At 37.0% G+C, this 16,446-nt stretch overlaps 1 protein-coding gene across 3 annotated transcripts in view; it reads right to left on the bottom strand.

Moving 5' to 3' along the window:
• The window catches only part of UBE3D (ubiquitin protein ligase E3D), a 232,058-nt gene that overhangs the window by 193,478 nt on the left and 22,134 nt on the right, over positions 1-16,446 (bottom strand). For all 3 annotated transcript variants that reach the window (XM_060114861.1, XM_060114863.1, XM_060114864.1), the window contains exons 4-6: positions 14,214-14,445; positions 8,570-8,639; positions 11-80 (exon numbers count right to left, since the gene is read on the bottom strand). In XM_060114861.1, the coding sequence (XP_059970844.1) occupies positions 11-80; positions 8,570-8,639; positions 14,214-14,445 (372 nt within the window). The remainder of the gene's footprint in view (positions 1-10; positions 81-8,569; positions 8,640-14,213; positions 14,446-16,446) is intronic.

A 16,446-nucleotide genomic window follows, 5' to 3' on the forward strand; every position in this document is an offset into this window, starting at 1 on the left:
CTATTTGTACCTTGGTATGATGGGAAAATTTCTTTCAGATGGCTGAATAATTATCTCTGTCATATAAAACTTAGTGGTTTCTAGAAACAAAAAATAAGAATATTAAAAGATCTCCCCAATACATTAATATTTCTATTGTGGACATGCTGGTTTCAAATTAAGACATTCCAAACCAAATATTCGTTATACTGGTACAATTACCATTTAGTAAAACTTTTCCAAAAATGACTTAGTGTCAGAAGACAAAGCAATGATGGCTACAAGGAGACAGTCGGAGACTTCAGGTAACTCGGTGTTGTTTTAGAAGAGCACGTGGCCAGGTGAGCCTGGTGCAGCAAGACTCTGCTCACACGTATGCAAGGTTATAATAACTAGTCACATCACAGCCATAGCCCACTCACCTAAAAATTAGTCATTTGGTTTCCTCATTTCTACAGAGTAGCCACAAAAGTAGGAGTCACTGAAAAAGGCTTTTTAATCACAGTATTCTAAAGCCCATGAACAGAAGCTGTGAACCTCACATTGATATTTACCCAGAATCTCACTGAGTCGATTAATGTACAATTGTTACCAAATCTGGTTACCTGAGTTCTTCATCTACAGAAAAATTTAAACAGTAAACTAAATATTTAATAGAACTGAATATAAACATAACCATTTTGGATTTTTAAAAAAATCCATGAAAAATGTTCACTCACTAGTAATGAAATGGAAATTAAAATACTTTTCAGCATCAAATAAATAAAATATTTCTGAATGATAAAGTGCAGCAGCAATGAAGATATGGAGAATTGGATACACTTACATTCTGCTGTCAGGAGTGCAAATAATAAATTTCTGGAAAGCCATTTGGTGAAGGCCTTAAAAATGTTTATATATTTTGACACCATAATTAAATGCCTAAAAATTAATCTCAAAGAAATACTCACAGATATCTGTAACATTTATCTATTAAGGGGCTTATAATATTAATAGAAAAATACTGAAATTTCTAAAAATTGAGGATGGTTGGATTAAATAAACAACTATACATTTAGGCAAGAGAATTATATACAGTCATTAAAAATGGTGTGCTAATGGGATTCCCTGGTGGCACAGTGGTTAAGAGTCCGCCTGCCGATGCAGGGGACACGGGTTCGTGCCCCGGTCCGGGAGGATCCCACATGCCGCGGAGTGGCTAGACCCGTGAGCCATGGCCGATGACCCTGCGCGTCCGGAGCCTGTGCTCCGCAACGGGAGAGGCCCCAACAGTGAGAGGCCCGTGTACCACAAAAAAAAAAAAAAAAGAAAAAAAAATGGTGTGCTAACAATTTTTTAATTGTTTTAATAAGATGGCAAGTTGCTCCTTGTAGATTTTCTATAAATGTTTACAACTGCTCAGTATAACACACAGAAAAAGGCAAAAAAACAAATTTAAAAGTTTAACAGATTATTATATATCTAGAGTCATGATGATGAATTTATACATTTCCCCTTGAATTCCAATTTTTCACTTTACTATTTTGAAGTCATGTTATTAGATGCAGAATTGAAACTTTTAACATTATAAAGTGATCCCTTTTGTCCCAGCTGTTGTTAAACTATAATTTAATTCCATAATTTTAATCCCACAAGGTATTATTGATTTACACAGTTAACATTCATGTAGTGTCACCCACATATTTACCACTTTCTTTACCAATCCTTCTTGAACTTAGACTTTCTATCTGGGATCATTTTCTTTTATTTAATATACAGGTAAAATTTCTTTTCATAAGAAACCAAACCATTAGAATTGAATTATCCTAGCTTTTGTTTGACAGAGAATATATTTATCTTTGTCTTGATTCTTTCATATCAGAACATTTTCTCCTGATATAAAATCCTAGGTTAGCAGTTTTTAACCTTTGGGCACACTATCATTCCACTTCATTCCACTGTCTTCAAACCTCCATTTCTGCTATTCCTTTGAAGGTGATGTCATTTTTCCTTGGTTACTTTTAAGATTTTCTTTTCTTTTTTTTTATTTTTCTGCCGTATCACTGATGTGTCTAGCTATAGACTTCTTTTTATTTCTCTTACTTGGGCCTCATCTAAGTAGAATTCATTGGACTTCAAACTGTTGTTCTTCATCATTTTTTCAAAATTCTCAGCAATTATCTCTTCAAATATTGCCTATGCTCTATTCTATTTCTCTTTTCCTTCTAGAAGTCTGATTAAACATACATTAGATCTCCTCTGTGTTTTACATCTCTTACCCTCTCTTCTACATTTTTTACCTTCTTGTGTCTCTGTGCTGGATTACAGATTTTTCTTCTCATCTATCTTCTGTTCATTAACTCGTTCTCCATGTTGTACCTAACCTGCTGTTGAACTACCCACTGTGTTTTAAATTTCAATTATATTTTTCAGAAAATTTTTAGAATTTTTTAGAAATTCTTTTCTAAATATGCTTACTGTTATAGTTTCCTTTTCCTTTTGATATCTTCAAACCTGTCTTTTGTATTGTTAAAAATAGTAAGCATGGTTGTTTTACAGTTGACATCTGTTAATTCCAATAACATAAGTCTGTTTCTATTGTTTGCTATTTTTGTTAGTTCTTGTGGATGGATGTTGGTTACTTGTGTGTTTATTTATGTTTGGTTGTATGGTAAACACTGTACTTGACAAATTATTTGTGGGAATAATATGAGTTTTATAATGAAGGTATTTTCCTTCAGAGGTGATTTGCATTTGATTTTCCCAGGCCCATGGCATTATGTCTAGTCCGACGCAGACTAAGTTAAAGATTTGAAATTCCTAATGTCCCAAAGAACTGATACCTGTCTGTAATTCCACAGACTTGTTTCACTTCTGACTCACCTTTACTGTGTGAAGGTGAATGGTATAGCCATTCAGGGTCTCACATTTTTGTACAGTCACTTACTAGGTTCTTACTTTGTGTAGTCTTTGACTTCTGTCCTTACTTCTCAAAGCAATCAAAAGTTCTACTTTTAAAGAACTGGAAAATGGCAGGGAAAAGGTGTTTTTCAATTTTATGCTAACCTCTTTTGAGTTTGCTTTTGTGCTAATTAACCCACATATTTTCCATTTATCTTGCTCTTCATTCCTTCCTATGGATTCCAATTACCATATCTTTCCTTAGCGTTGTCAGCCTGAAGAACTTTCCTTAGCATTGTCTGCTAGTAATTCATTATTTCCATCTGTTTATAGAAAAATGTCTTTATTTTGCCTTCATTTTTGAAGGAGAGCTTTGCTGGATATAGATTAGATGAAAGGTGTTTTTGTTTGTTTCCCCCCCAGCATTTTTTAAAATAAATTTATTTATTTTATTTATTTATTTTTGGCAGTGTGGGGTCTTCGTTGCTGCGCATGGGCTTTCTCTAGTTGCAGCAAGCGGGGGCTTCTCTTTGTTGAGGTGGGTGGGCCTCTCATTGTCGTGGCTTCTTTTGTCGTGGAGCACGGGCTCCAGGCATGCAGGCTTCAGTAGTTGTAGCACGTGGGCTCAGTAGTTGTGGCTCATGGGCTCTAGAGCGCAAGCTCAGTAGTTGTGGCACATGGGCTTCATTGCTCCACGGCATGTGGGATCTTCCCGGACCAGGGCTCGAACCCATGTCCCTGCATTGGCAGGCGGATTCTTAACCACTGCGCTACCAGGGAAGCCCCTCCCCCAGCATTTTGAATATCTCATTTTAGTGTATTTTGGCCTTCATTACTTCTATAAGAAGTCGGCCTTAATGCTTAATGAAATCCCTATATGTGATGCTTTGTTTTCTCTTGCTACTTTCAAGATTCTCTCTTTACCTCTGGCTTTTATCAGTTTGACCACAACGTGCCTGGGTGAGGTGCTCTTTGTGTTTATCCTACTTGAGATTCACTGCAGATCTTGGACCCAAAAGTTAAAATGTTTCACCAAATTTGACAAGATTTCAGCCATTTTTTTCCTACACTTTTTCCCTGACCCGTTCTTTTTCTCCTCACCTTTTAAAGCTTCACTTACACATTTATTGAAACAGTTAATATTTTTCCACAAACCTCTGACATTCTCTTCATTTTGAGAGTTTTTTCCTCTGTTCCTTGGATTGGTTAATTTCTATTCATCTATCTTCAACATTTTTTTTTCTTCTGTCACCTCAAATATGAGGTTTTAGTAATCAAGTGAATTTTTCTTTCGTTACTGTACTTTTCAGCTCTGTAATTACCAACTGGTTCTTTCTCTGAAGTTTCCAATCTATTGAGATTTGCTATTAGTTCACTCAAGAGGTTTTTTGTTTTTTTTAATTCTTTGCCATATTTATAATTAGCTACTTCAACATCTTTGTCTCCTAATTTAATATTTGTGCTTACTCAGCACCTATTTATTGAGTCGTGCTTTTTCCTTGAGTATGAGTCACTCCTTTCTCTTTCTCTGCATGGCTAATAATTTCTGTAAGAAAGTAGGACATTGCATGTAATACATTGTACCAATTCTGGATTTTGTTTTGTCCTTTTTAAAATTTATTTTTATTTATTTATTTTTGGCTGTGTTGGGTCTTTGTTGCTGCGCACAGGCTTTCTCTAGCTGTGGCAAGTGGGGGCTACTGTTCGTTGCGGCGCGCGGGCTTCTCATTGTGGTGGCTTCTCTTGTTGCAGAGCACAGGCTCTACGGTGCGTGGGCTTCAAAAGCTGTGGCACACGGGCTCAGTAGCTGTGGCTTGTGGGCTCTAGAGTGCAGGCTCAGTAGTTATGGTGCATGGGCTTAGTTGCTCCGTGGCAAGTGGGATCATCCTGGACCAGGGCTCGAAACTGTGTCCGAACCCATATCCCCTTCACTGGCAGGCAGATTCTTAACCACTGGGCCACCAGGGAAGTCCCTTGCTTTGTCCTTTTAGGGGTAATTGGTTTATAGGTCAATTACCAAGCTTGGACTTAAACCGGGAAATATGACTTCCCGCAGTGTGTAGTCACTAATGTCTCTGCTCAGTTCTATTTTGTTTAGCCTGACTCCCTAGAGAGTATTCACTATCTCTGCACAGTTTGGTTGTCCACAGATTTGGGGAGAGGTTCTGCTCAAATGCCTCAAGCCATTAAGGCTTCCATCTTCTGCTGCCCAAGTTGTGTGTGAATTGAGGAATGCAATCAAAGGCACAGCAAATTTTCCGGTCTCCCCAAGCTTTCAATTCTTATTGGACTCCCTGGCATCTACTGTATGCATGTATAGTTTTGCAATCAGCCAGAGCCGGGTTAAGAAGTTATCAGCTCAGCCCCTCCACGGCCCTCTTGCTTCCAAAATATCCCTCTTAAATTTCCACTTTCTCCTTTGCCTACCCTGAACCAAACCTACCACCTATAGATAATAAAGCTGTGGGTTTTTTCCTGCTCAAGTTTCGGGGGCGTGTGAAGTATGTCAATGATCCCAAGCAAAAAAAGGTCACAAATTTGCCATTCTAACCCAAGGCAGTAGCAGTTTTTGATAACTACACCTCTCAAATCATTGCTTCATTTTGGCTATTTTCTAGTAGCTGTTCTTCTGAACTTGTACAGTTCAGTACTTGTTTCCTACAGAGTAGAACTATCCATTCTCTTTATGCCACCATGTTTGGAATTACAGTCCTACTAATTTACTTTTAGAGTAGATGTGGATATAGCTCTCTTACATCACCCCACACACATATTCTCATACAATGACCTCCTAATATATATTACATCATAAAGAGTTTTGGTTAAATTGATATTCAGTGTTCACATTATTGTGACCATAATGATACCATGGGAGTGCTTCCTTTTTTGTTCAATCTTCTGTTTTCCTGCAGCGCATAACTGCTTTCTTTTCCATGTGTTTAGTTTTTCCAAACACCTTTAGTTAATTCTTCCCATATGATGAAATGGCTTGTCTCAAGGTTATTTGTTACATGTAGTCAAACAATTCAACAAAGTTACCAGTTTCAGTGTATAACTGAAAAAGTCTTTATTACAATTTCTCTCCCCTTGCTTCAATCCAGGCTGTAATGCCTGCTGTACATCCCTCACCCTGGGACTTCCTTATCTCATTCTCCTGTGTTGGACAATCTGTTCCCCAAATCCCACACTTTCTCTTTTGAGGTTAAATTCCTAGTTTTGGTGATACATACCCTATGGTAGATTCCTAAGGAAAATGTAACTTTGAGGTCCATGTTTTGAGACCCTGTATTTCCAAATACATATTTATAATCTTCATACTTGACTGACCGTTTGACTGTCTATTGAACTATTCTGGGTTGAAAATCTTTTTCCTTCTAAATTATGAGGGCATTCTTCATTGTCTTCTAGCTTTCAACACTGCTATTAAGAAGTTCAGTGCCATTCTAATTCCTAATCCTTTGTACATTACCTGCTTTTTTCTCTCTAGAAACTTCACCCTTGGCGTGTGGAAATCACTCAATTACGTGGCTTTAAGTAGCTTCCCTGTCACCCCTTCATTAATTATATGAGACACTTAGTGGGCTCTTTCAGTTGAGAAACTTAAGCCCTAGCGCTGGGAAATACCTTTTTAATGTGTTTTTGGTATTTTTGTTCTTTGATAATCTCCCCCACCCTGTTGTCTCTATCCTCTTTCTAGAATTTCTCCTAGATAGACGCTGGATGCCCTAAAAGGCTCAATTCATTCAGTCATTCAACAAATATTTACTGGGTACCCACTATGTGCCAGATATTGATCTAAGTGCTGTGGTTGTCATGATAAATGAGATAGACAATATTCCTATCCTCAGGAAACTTACATGATCTTTTTTATGAAATTTTATGAAATTTCCTTTCCAATTTTCAACCTCTGTCTTTGGGCCCTGATTTCTGAAATAGTTCCTTAATTTCATTTTCCAGTCCTTTGGTTAGTTTTTTCAAGCTATTACATCTTTAATTCGACATTCTCCGAATTATAGAGATAATATTATTTCATTTCTCCAAGGACATTTATTATAGTTTTTTAAAAGATTTTCTTCTGTTTTATACATAATTTGTTTCTTCTCAATGCGTCTACTCTGTTTACTTGATTATTTATTTGCTTTGGACTCTTTTTAATATTTACTGATTCTCAGCAATCTATTCAGATTTAAGTGTAAGGTAGTAAAATGCTGAGAGGGAGCTCTTGTGTGTAGATATAAGGCTTGTTGAGAGTAGGATGGCTGAATATAAGCTCATTTTTTTGTTGTTACGTGACCCCTGAGAAACAGTGTCTGCAGATCTTTTCTCTGGTTAGTACACTTCCATTCCCTTATTGCAAGAAAGGCTGCTCCAATCTCCTACCTTGAGAGCATAAGCAAGTTGCAAGCGGGGAAAGAGTCTTAGGAATCTTATGGCTCCACATACAAACTTTGCATTAATCATCCTGCTTTCAGTCCCTTGTCCCTCTTACCTGCTACCTCTAAACTCTGGCCAGTTCTGGGGATCTACAGTGAGACCTGGCTCACTCCTCATCTAAATGGTCTTCTGCAGACACCAAGGTTGCAGCTTCCTCCACACTGCCAAATGTGTTCCTACCCGTCTCAGCTCTACAGCTTCCAAAAGAAGTTTGCTTACACGTCTAGTTCACATCACTGTTGCCTCCTCCCCATTTCTCTTTGTCTCTGTGGATGTCCTTTTTTTTTTTTATTCTTTAACTGACATTTTAACTGGGCTTCAGGGAGGAGAGAAAAAAAAGAAAAAAATGATATGAAAAAAATCATGGAAAAAATCAGTTTACCTTATTTAAACTGGAAGCCTTAAGATTTTCTAAGTCATTGCTTAAGGGACTTGTTTTCATTCTCCAAAAATGACATTGAGGGTGGCATCCTTTACTACTACTCATTCTTCCTTTTCTGTTCTCTCAGAGGAAGTTATGAGACTCTGATGATCTTAAAAAACAAACAAAAAAATGCCACCATCTGCCTTCCCTTGAGTACAAGAGTTTCACTTAACTCACATCTTCTAATTAATTCTATTAAAAACAATTATTCTTCACCCACAAAGCTAACACAGCATGCTGTAGCTCTCTAGACATTTTTAAACCATATCTTTAAAGAGTGATGCATTTTAATTATCAGGATTTCATTATTATATTGGAAAGTCGTATAACATAGGCTTTATGTAAAATATAATTAACACTATTGGAAAAAAGAACAAGGAAGAGAGTATAAAACTCAGAATGTTTCAACAGGTTCTCTGCACCCCCAACCTCCAAGCATCAAAACACAGCCCTGAGGCACACAACAGCCAGGAAAAGCATCTCCTCCATCATCTCTGGCAACCAATTCTTCTGAGGAGCTGTATTAAGGAAAAAGCTCCAATCTTCTTTAAGATAGACCCAAGTACAAGCTTTATACTATTGCTTTGTAAGTACAAAGAAGATATGAAATATTGAAAATGACCCAACTTCTTAATGCTTAAAACTCAGTACTATGTATTTACAAAGGTCAAAATACACAAACTTCTTGGCATATTGGATGATACATTAGTTGATTTCTATTTTTAAAAGCATCAATTCTACAACATGTATTAGTTGTCTTTCATATATATTTCCTATAAAATCTCCTTCTACTGTTTTTTTTTTTTTAACAAGAAGGCAATCATTTTGTCTTTTTTATTATGAAATTCTTACCTGATGACACAGTCTCTCCCAACATTACCTTGCAACGCTTACAAATTACTTTGGTATTTGCCTTTGGTTTCTGTAGAACAGAAAAATGTCATTTAAATGTCATTCAGCTTTTCTTAAAAGGAATATATAATTTTAACATGGTCTCTAGAGTATACATTGAACTTTACATTTTATTTTGCCATCTACTAAATACTGGGAATACATTTAGCTTGTATGCATAATTCACATGCACAGAGATCACTTTTTTCAAGTCTAAAGACAAAATAAACAGAATGATTTTTCCAAACTAGTCAGCTCCTGATAATCTACACGTTGCCAAGTAATTTGAACAAGAAGCATCTTACATTTCTAAAAAGCACCTCCAAACATCATTTAGAAGAGGCAGATGGTGGGCAACAAAGGTAGAGAGGGTAGGTGACTTGCCCCAACTCATGTGTCTAGAAAACAGAAGAATTAGAACTTGAACCTATATTATTTTGACCCCTAGTCCAGTGCAACTTATGTAAAAGTAATCTATGATTCATAATCACAACTGGAAGTTAAAAATACCTAACCCATTCATATAATTCTATTTTTCCATTTACGATATGCATTGTACCTGGAAAGATAGCATTCTGGAACAAATTCCTGAAACACTGTTAAACTTTGAAAATCCAACTTTAAAACAGACAGCAGTCACCTAATTATTAAGAAAACAAAAGACTAATCTTTTAGACATACAGAACAGAGGTTGGCAGGGGTGTGCAAAAATGAGTGAAGGTGGTCGAAAGGTACAAACTAATTATAAAATAAGTCATGGGGATGTAACATACAGTATGGCAACTATAGTTAACAATACTCTATTGCATACTTGAAAGTTGCCTTAGTAAATCTTACAAGTTCTCATCACAAGAAAAAAAAGTTCTGTAACTAAGTATGGTGATGGATGTTAACTACACTTATTGTCATGATCATTTTTCTTTTTTTTTTTTTTTGCGGTTCGCCGGCCTCTCACTGTTGTGGTCTCTCCTGTTGCGGAGCACAGGCTCTGGACGTGCAGGCTCAGCGGCCATGGCTCATGGGCCCAGCCGCTCCACAGCACGTGGGATCTTCCCGGACCGGGGCACAAACCCGTGTCCCCTGCATCGGCAGGCAGACTCTCAACCACTGCGCCACCAGGGAAGCCCCCATGATCATTTTGAAGTACATACAAATACTGAATTGCTATGTTGTATACCTAAAAGTAGTAAAATGTCAATTATACCTTAATAAAAAAAATCTTACTGACTTATAGTTTGTTATAAGAGATGATATTATAATTAATATCATGGTGGTTAAGAGCCTGGAGTCTGGGGCCAGATGTCCTAAATTCAAATCCCAGCTCCGTCACTTACTAGACATGTGACCATGGGCAAGTTAATTAACCTGTTTTGGTTTCTTCATCTGTAAGATGAAATCGACAGTAGTGTTAACTCACAGAGCTGTTTATTAGGATCTAAAACCGAGTGCTGTAAAACACTGTCCCTGGCACATGGGTAACTGCTAGGCAGATGTTACGAAAATAAAATACACTTTTGGCACACATCATTCAAAACATGGGCAGGTATAGATTTTTCTATACCCACAAAGGTATAGACTTTTTTGTCTGGATGTGCTGCTAGTAACTAATAGAGCTGATATTTAAATCCAGGTCCCTTTGATGCTAGAGCTTATGCTTCCTAAGCACTATGCCAAGTGTTTTCCAAACTAATTCATAGAATCAATTCAGTGGGTGACACCCTGAATTTTTAAAGAAATATGAAATAGAATGGAACAGAAAATATCACCGTGCTTCAAACATAGTGTAAGTAGTTCTTTAAGAAACATCTACCTGAGGTGATCTGTGTCTGTGTGTGTGCATTATCAGATCTTAATGTAAAAAAATTATTATACAGTTCTTACTTTAGTTAGAGGTCAAAAAAAAAAGTCAAAAGCCACAGACATAGAAACCAAGGCAGGTGCCAATTTGTTTAGGTCCAGGCAAGGTTACAGGAAGACAACAGCTTAGAAACCAAGCATGCTAAACTGTAAAGTTTCACATTTTGGCAGTTTCATGCTTTCTTACAATAAAATCTATCTGTATGGTTCCAAATTGGTATTAAAGACACTTTTTAAAGGATCCTATTTCGTACAAGTTAAATCAGACCATCCTCATTAAATCTTACCAAATACTAAGGGCTTTACTAAAAACTAATACAGATTATTGGAGTAGTAATGCTTAAGAAGAAGGGATTTTTCTATTCGAAGCAAAAAAATTTTTTGACAGGTGCTGTTATGTATTTCATTTATCATTGCTCTTATAGCACATTTTGCTTTGTCTTTCAATGAAGCAGAAAAAGTGGGTTTTGTTCGTTGGTTTTTAAAATAAAATTCTACCTTTTCAACACATGGGTAATCAGGATTTTAAAATCTGATCAATAAAAAAACAAATTACCTCAAACAACCAAATGTGTGAATTTTGATTCAAACACATTTTACTGACATCAGAAGATACTTCTAATAAAATTTGTAAAATGTGTATATGGCCTGGTATTGTACCATCGAGTGTTCATTTTGTCTGGTGTGAAAATGACACTGTGTTCATGTGAAAAAGAACAATCCATATGGGGTGAAATGACATAATGTCTGGGATTTGCTTTAAAGCACTTCAGCAAAAAACTAAAAATAAAATGGGCAGATGAAGCAAACTTTATGAATCAAGATGACTGGTATATGGAAGTTCATAATTTTATTTTTTACGTTTGGGAATGTTTACAAAGTTCAACACGTTATTCTAAGGAAAAAAAAAAAAGAGAGAGACCCTCATGGATTTAACAAGACAAACAAATAACCAAAAAAAAGGTAAAACTGTTAGTCATACTCGCCAGCTAAAACACCAATGTTCAATTTCATTTGTTCTTTAAAATACAGGTTGAAGTCATCAGTGTGGCTATACTTTCGTCTAGAATAATAATATGAATCTTATAAAAGACTGAGGTGCCACCTTTATCAACCTGTTGTAAGACGCAAAATTTTTATTATGGTGAAGTGAAAAATATTGTGAAATAACAAATATTCAATAGATGTCTTTTGAAAAGCAAAGATATATATCGTCACGTTCACAGAGGCACAAGTAACACACTGTACACATACGGGGTTATTCAGGGAAAGGAATAAGTGTTGGACTTTGTCCATGCTATTTTTTTGTCATTTATGAATATTTTAGTTCAAGATATATGCTTTGGAGTAATTCATTGTCAAATACTCCTTAAGCAGAATTAAATATACATTTCTCATGGTGAGGTGAGTTATCTCTTAAAATTCTTTTCCACAATTAAAATAGATTTTTATAATCTCTCACAAGCAGAGGCAGAAATTACTCCTACCAAACACTCAGAATACACACAGAGTGCACCATTAATGTCTGATGAGCTAAACAGTCTTGATCTTTTAAATTAACATATTACAGTGCTTTTAATTCTGTTAAAGAGAAACTCTGCTTTGCAGTGCATTTTTCCTGACCCATGCTTAAAGGAAATAATAAGGTGAGTTGTGCAGAGCAGCAGCCTAGCAGTGTAGGAACTCTACAGAGCAAACATGAAAGACAGACATTGTTGTGGACTAATTAAATCAATATATCTGCGACATGGCACCGCTGCTCGGAGAGGTGAATCAGCCTCCTGTCCTCGTTTTTATTTTCCTTTGTGTTGCTTCCATTTCTAAGGACCCTTGATATTGTCTCGCCAAAAAAATGTTTCCCAAGAGATACCATTAGGATGCTGTGTCACCATGTGACATTTCAAAACCCTGCTAGATGGCTAGACCGGGTGATATGAGAAACAGGTTTTCAATAGCACAGAGAAGCCTTGTTCCCACAAGACCCTTGAGAGTACTGCTTAAGGAGTCCTTCCAAATTTATGTTACTATTTTGGTCACAGGCATATTCTTTCAACTGCAGCGATATGTAATTAAAGTGAAACTTTCATCTAGGCTACCTTGAAAACAATCTTGTTAACAGCAGCTTGTCATGATGGTAATTTCCCACAGTCTCCCTGATACTTAAAAAACTGTAATGTCTCAATATGAAGGGTCTTCCTTTAACACGTGGGATGGCCGTCCACAATTAAGAGGAATTCTTATAAGTGGCATAAATGTGAGGAATCTACTTCAATACAGAATGCAGAGTTCATCTGAAAGAAGGAAACTCATGGTTTTTCTTATTTTATCTTTCCCACTCCTCTTCTCGTATCTTCCAAACATTTAAAAAATTTATAGCTTAATCATAAAATTGAAAGTCAAAATACATAAAACATAAAGTACTAGTATAGAAATTTAGATTAAAATATAATTTTACTTTAACCATATTAAATATACTTATACCATAGATTTATATTATGTGCTTACCATTTATCTTTTAAAAATATAGAAGGCTATAGCACTAGAATTTGGGGGGAGGTATTCTTATACATATTCATATATACACATTAGAATATATACATACATTTTATCTAATATATATTATCTAATACACACACATATACACACTGAAAAGCAGTGGAGATCAAAGGAAATATGAATGGTTATGATTTTACTACAGGTAAAGATACATACAGAGAAAGAGCTGGGGGAGAGGAGGACAGCGAGAGACAGTAAAGTACTATGATCTTAAATAAACCTAAAGGTAAAGGGATTTGTGTTTATGGTGAAAGATGAGATACTTACATAATTTGAACAGCTTAACCTCGATATTTGACAAACCTCCTTAATCTCCCGCAAATTAGAAAATAGTTCTATAAACTAGCTGACAACCTAAGAGCTGCGGACTGCTGCGTGTGTCCTAGAGTGGCTCAGTTCTCATTACAACAATTAAATGAGTTCTAAATGAAATTTAACACACAATGCTTTTGTTCCTACCAATAATCAGATGTTAACATGAAGGTCCTCTGGCAATGATTTTCTTAACTTTTTAAATCACATCAGTATTGACTTGCCATCCAGGGAATGATTTCTCACAAGGGCCGAGTCAATGGCACTGATTTTCTTTTAAGATAAGGTAAACCACCTGTTCTCCGCAGTGAGCGGAAAGGGCCTTCCTCCTCCAGCAACTCTGAGCGCAGGAGCTGCCTGACCTCGCTCCTTAAGCATCAACTTGGAGCCTGCAGCCCGGGCTTTATTTCCACTCCCCCTTTTGCCTTGATGGCAGCTGATTGTATGACACCAGCAGAAGTCTAGACTATGGGCAGACACAGGAAAATACCTGGACCTATCAGGACAGTACGTATCCTGAAGGCAAAGCACACATTTAATTTAAATCAGACTGTGGGGATAAAATGTACATGGATTATGGAATATTGTCCTAAAAGCAAGGAAGGAGGGCATTTTGGTTTGTCAAACGGTAACACTCCCAAGTCTACAGGGAAGAAGTCCTCTTCCGCTTCCTCCTCCCGGCCCCCGTGGCTGTTTTGGTTTAAGGCCGCCACATGCTTTTTCCATAACCAAAGAGCAGAGCTGGATGATTAAGGCAACTGAAAATCATGGATTTTGGTCTTTAGAACTGTCTGTCACATGCCCTGAATGAAGAAAAGATTGGAGAAAGCAGTTTCTAAACCAACCTCTAAATGAGCATTTAGTTTGAAAGATATATTACCATTTTTAAATGGTTCTCAGAAGAAAGACAGCACGTCTCAACTGGGGCTACTTCAGGTCTCGGCTGCTGTAAATCATGTCTTAGATTCACCAAGAAGAAACAGTCTCCAGTGAAACAGTCATTCTCTTGTGGATGAAGTGGCTTATTAGCAAAGGGGTTGGGATGGCAACACCACTCGTCAACCAGAGCACCCCAGTTTTCCTGTGGCAGGGGGAGCACCCTCAGGAGCTTCCTAGTGGAAAAAGGAAAACAATGTTTTACAGGACAAAATGGAACTGTGACGTGCTCTTAATTAAATCAGCATCAAGGATGAAAGAAACTCATTAACCACATTACTTGCAGTGTTACTTTTTCCCCTGATGGCACCAGTAACATATACTCACTATAGACAATTTTGAAAACGCAGGGAGGTATAAAGCAAATAAAAACCATCCTTGGATGGACCTAGAGATTGTCGTACTGAGTGAAGTAAGTCAGACTTACTTCACTTATTCCTAAGACAAATATCGTATGATATCACTTAAATGTGGAATCTAAAAACAAGGGCACAAATGAACTTATTTACAAAACAGAAGTAGATGTAGAAAACAAGCTTATGGTTATCATAAGGGGGGGAGGGATAAATTGGGAGACTGGGATTGACATACACACACTACTATACATAAAACAGATAACGAATAAGGACCTACTGTATAGCACAGGGAACTCCACTCAATACTCTGTAATGGCCTATATGGGAAAAGATTCTAAAAAAAGAGTGGATATATGTCTATGTATGACTGATTCGCCTTGCTGTACACCTGAAACTAACACAACATTGAAAATCAACTATACTCCAATAAAATTTTTTTTTAAATCCTTTCTTTACCACCCAAGGACAGGTAGCTATTTTTTTACATGACCGTATTTCTTTGCCAGCCTTTCAAGAGAGACAGCTGTACACAGGCACACAGTCTGGGATGAGAGGAAATACACAAACTGTATCTTGCTTTCATTGTTTTATGTAGCTATATCATGATACTTAATGACTCCATTCTATTCCATAGGTATGCCAAAACTTTTTAGGTCATTCCCTCACTGTTAGATATTTGGGTTTTGAGTATTTCATTATGAACAACCCTGTGATGAACAGTCCTAGAAAATGTGTATACAGATCTGATTATTTCCTTGGGAAAGAAATCTTGTAAGTGTGACATTACAAGCACAAATGATGCGCATTTTTAAAAATTAATTTATTTGTTTATTTTTGGCTGCGTTGGTTCTTCATTGGTTCTTTGTTGCTATGCGCGGGCTTTCTCTAGTTGCGCTGAGCAGGGGCTACTCTTCGTTGTGGTGTGTGGACTTCTCACTGCGGTGGCTTCTCTTGTTGCAGAGGACGGGCTCTAGGCGTGCGGGCTTCAGTAGCTGTGGCACGCGGGCTCAGTAGTTGTGGCACGCGGGCTCTAGAGCGCAGGCTCAGTAGTTGTGGCACATGGGCTTAGCTGCTCCACGGCATGTGGGATCCTCCCGGACCAGGGCTCAAACCCGTGTCCCCTACATTGGCAGGCAGATTCTTAACCACTGCACCACCAGGGAAGTCCCAACGTGCATCTTTTTAAAACTCTATTCCTATATTGACAAACTGCTTTCCAGAAAGGCTATACCAATCCATAATTCTTCCACTTACTTTTTTCAGAATTGAATACTATCATTTTTCCGTGTAATTGGTGAAAATGTTCTCAATACTGCTGTAACTGGCAATTCCTTAATTACTGCTAAGATTGAACTGGCTTTCATATTTATTCGCCACTGTGTTTCTTCTGTGAATTATGATCAATGGCCATTTTCCAGTGAGATGTTAGTATGTTCTTATTAAACTGTACAAGTATATTCTATATTAAGAATATCAGTCCTTTGTCTAAAATCTGTGACAAATATTTTTCCAGTGTTATTGCCTCTAATTTGATTAACATGTCTTAAATTTCAAATCATCCAACGCTTTCTTCTGTGATTTCTCTCATTACTATTTTCTATAAACTTTTTATTTTGGCGTAATTTTACGTTTACAGAAAAGTTACAGAGATAGTACAAATAGTTCTCATATATACTTCACTCAGCTTCCCCTAATGTTAACATCTTACATAACCAGGGAGGATTTGTCAGAACTACTGGCTTTATCTGGATTCCCCTAGTTTTTCCACTAAAGTCCTCTTTTTCTGTTCCAGGATCCAATTCACAACACACTGCATTTAGT

This window comes from Mesoplodon densirostris, chromosome 12 (genome assembly GCF_025265405.1).
Source record: "Mesoplodon densirostris isolate mMesDen1 chromosome 12, mMesDen1 primary haplotype, whole genome shotgun sequence".
Lineage (NCBI taxonomy): Eukaryota > Metazoa > Chordata > Mammalia > Artiodactyla > Ziphiidae > Mesoplodon > Mesoplodon densirostris.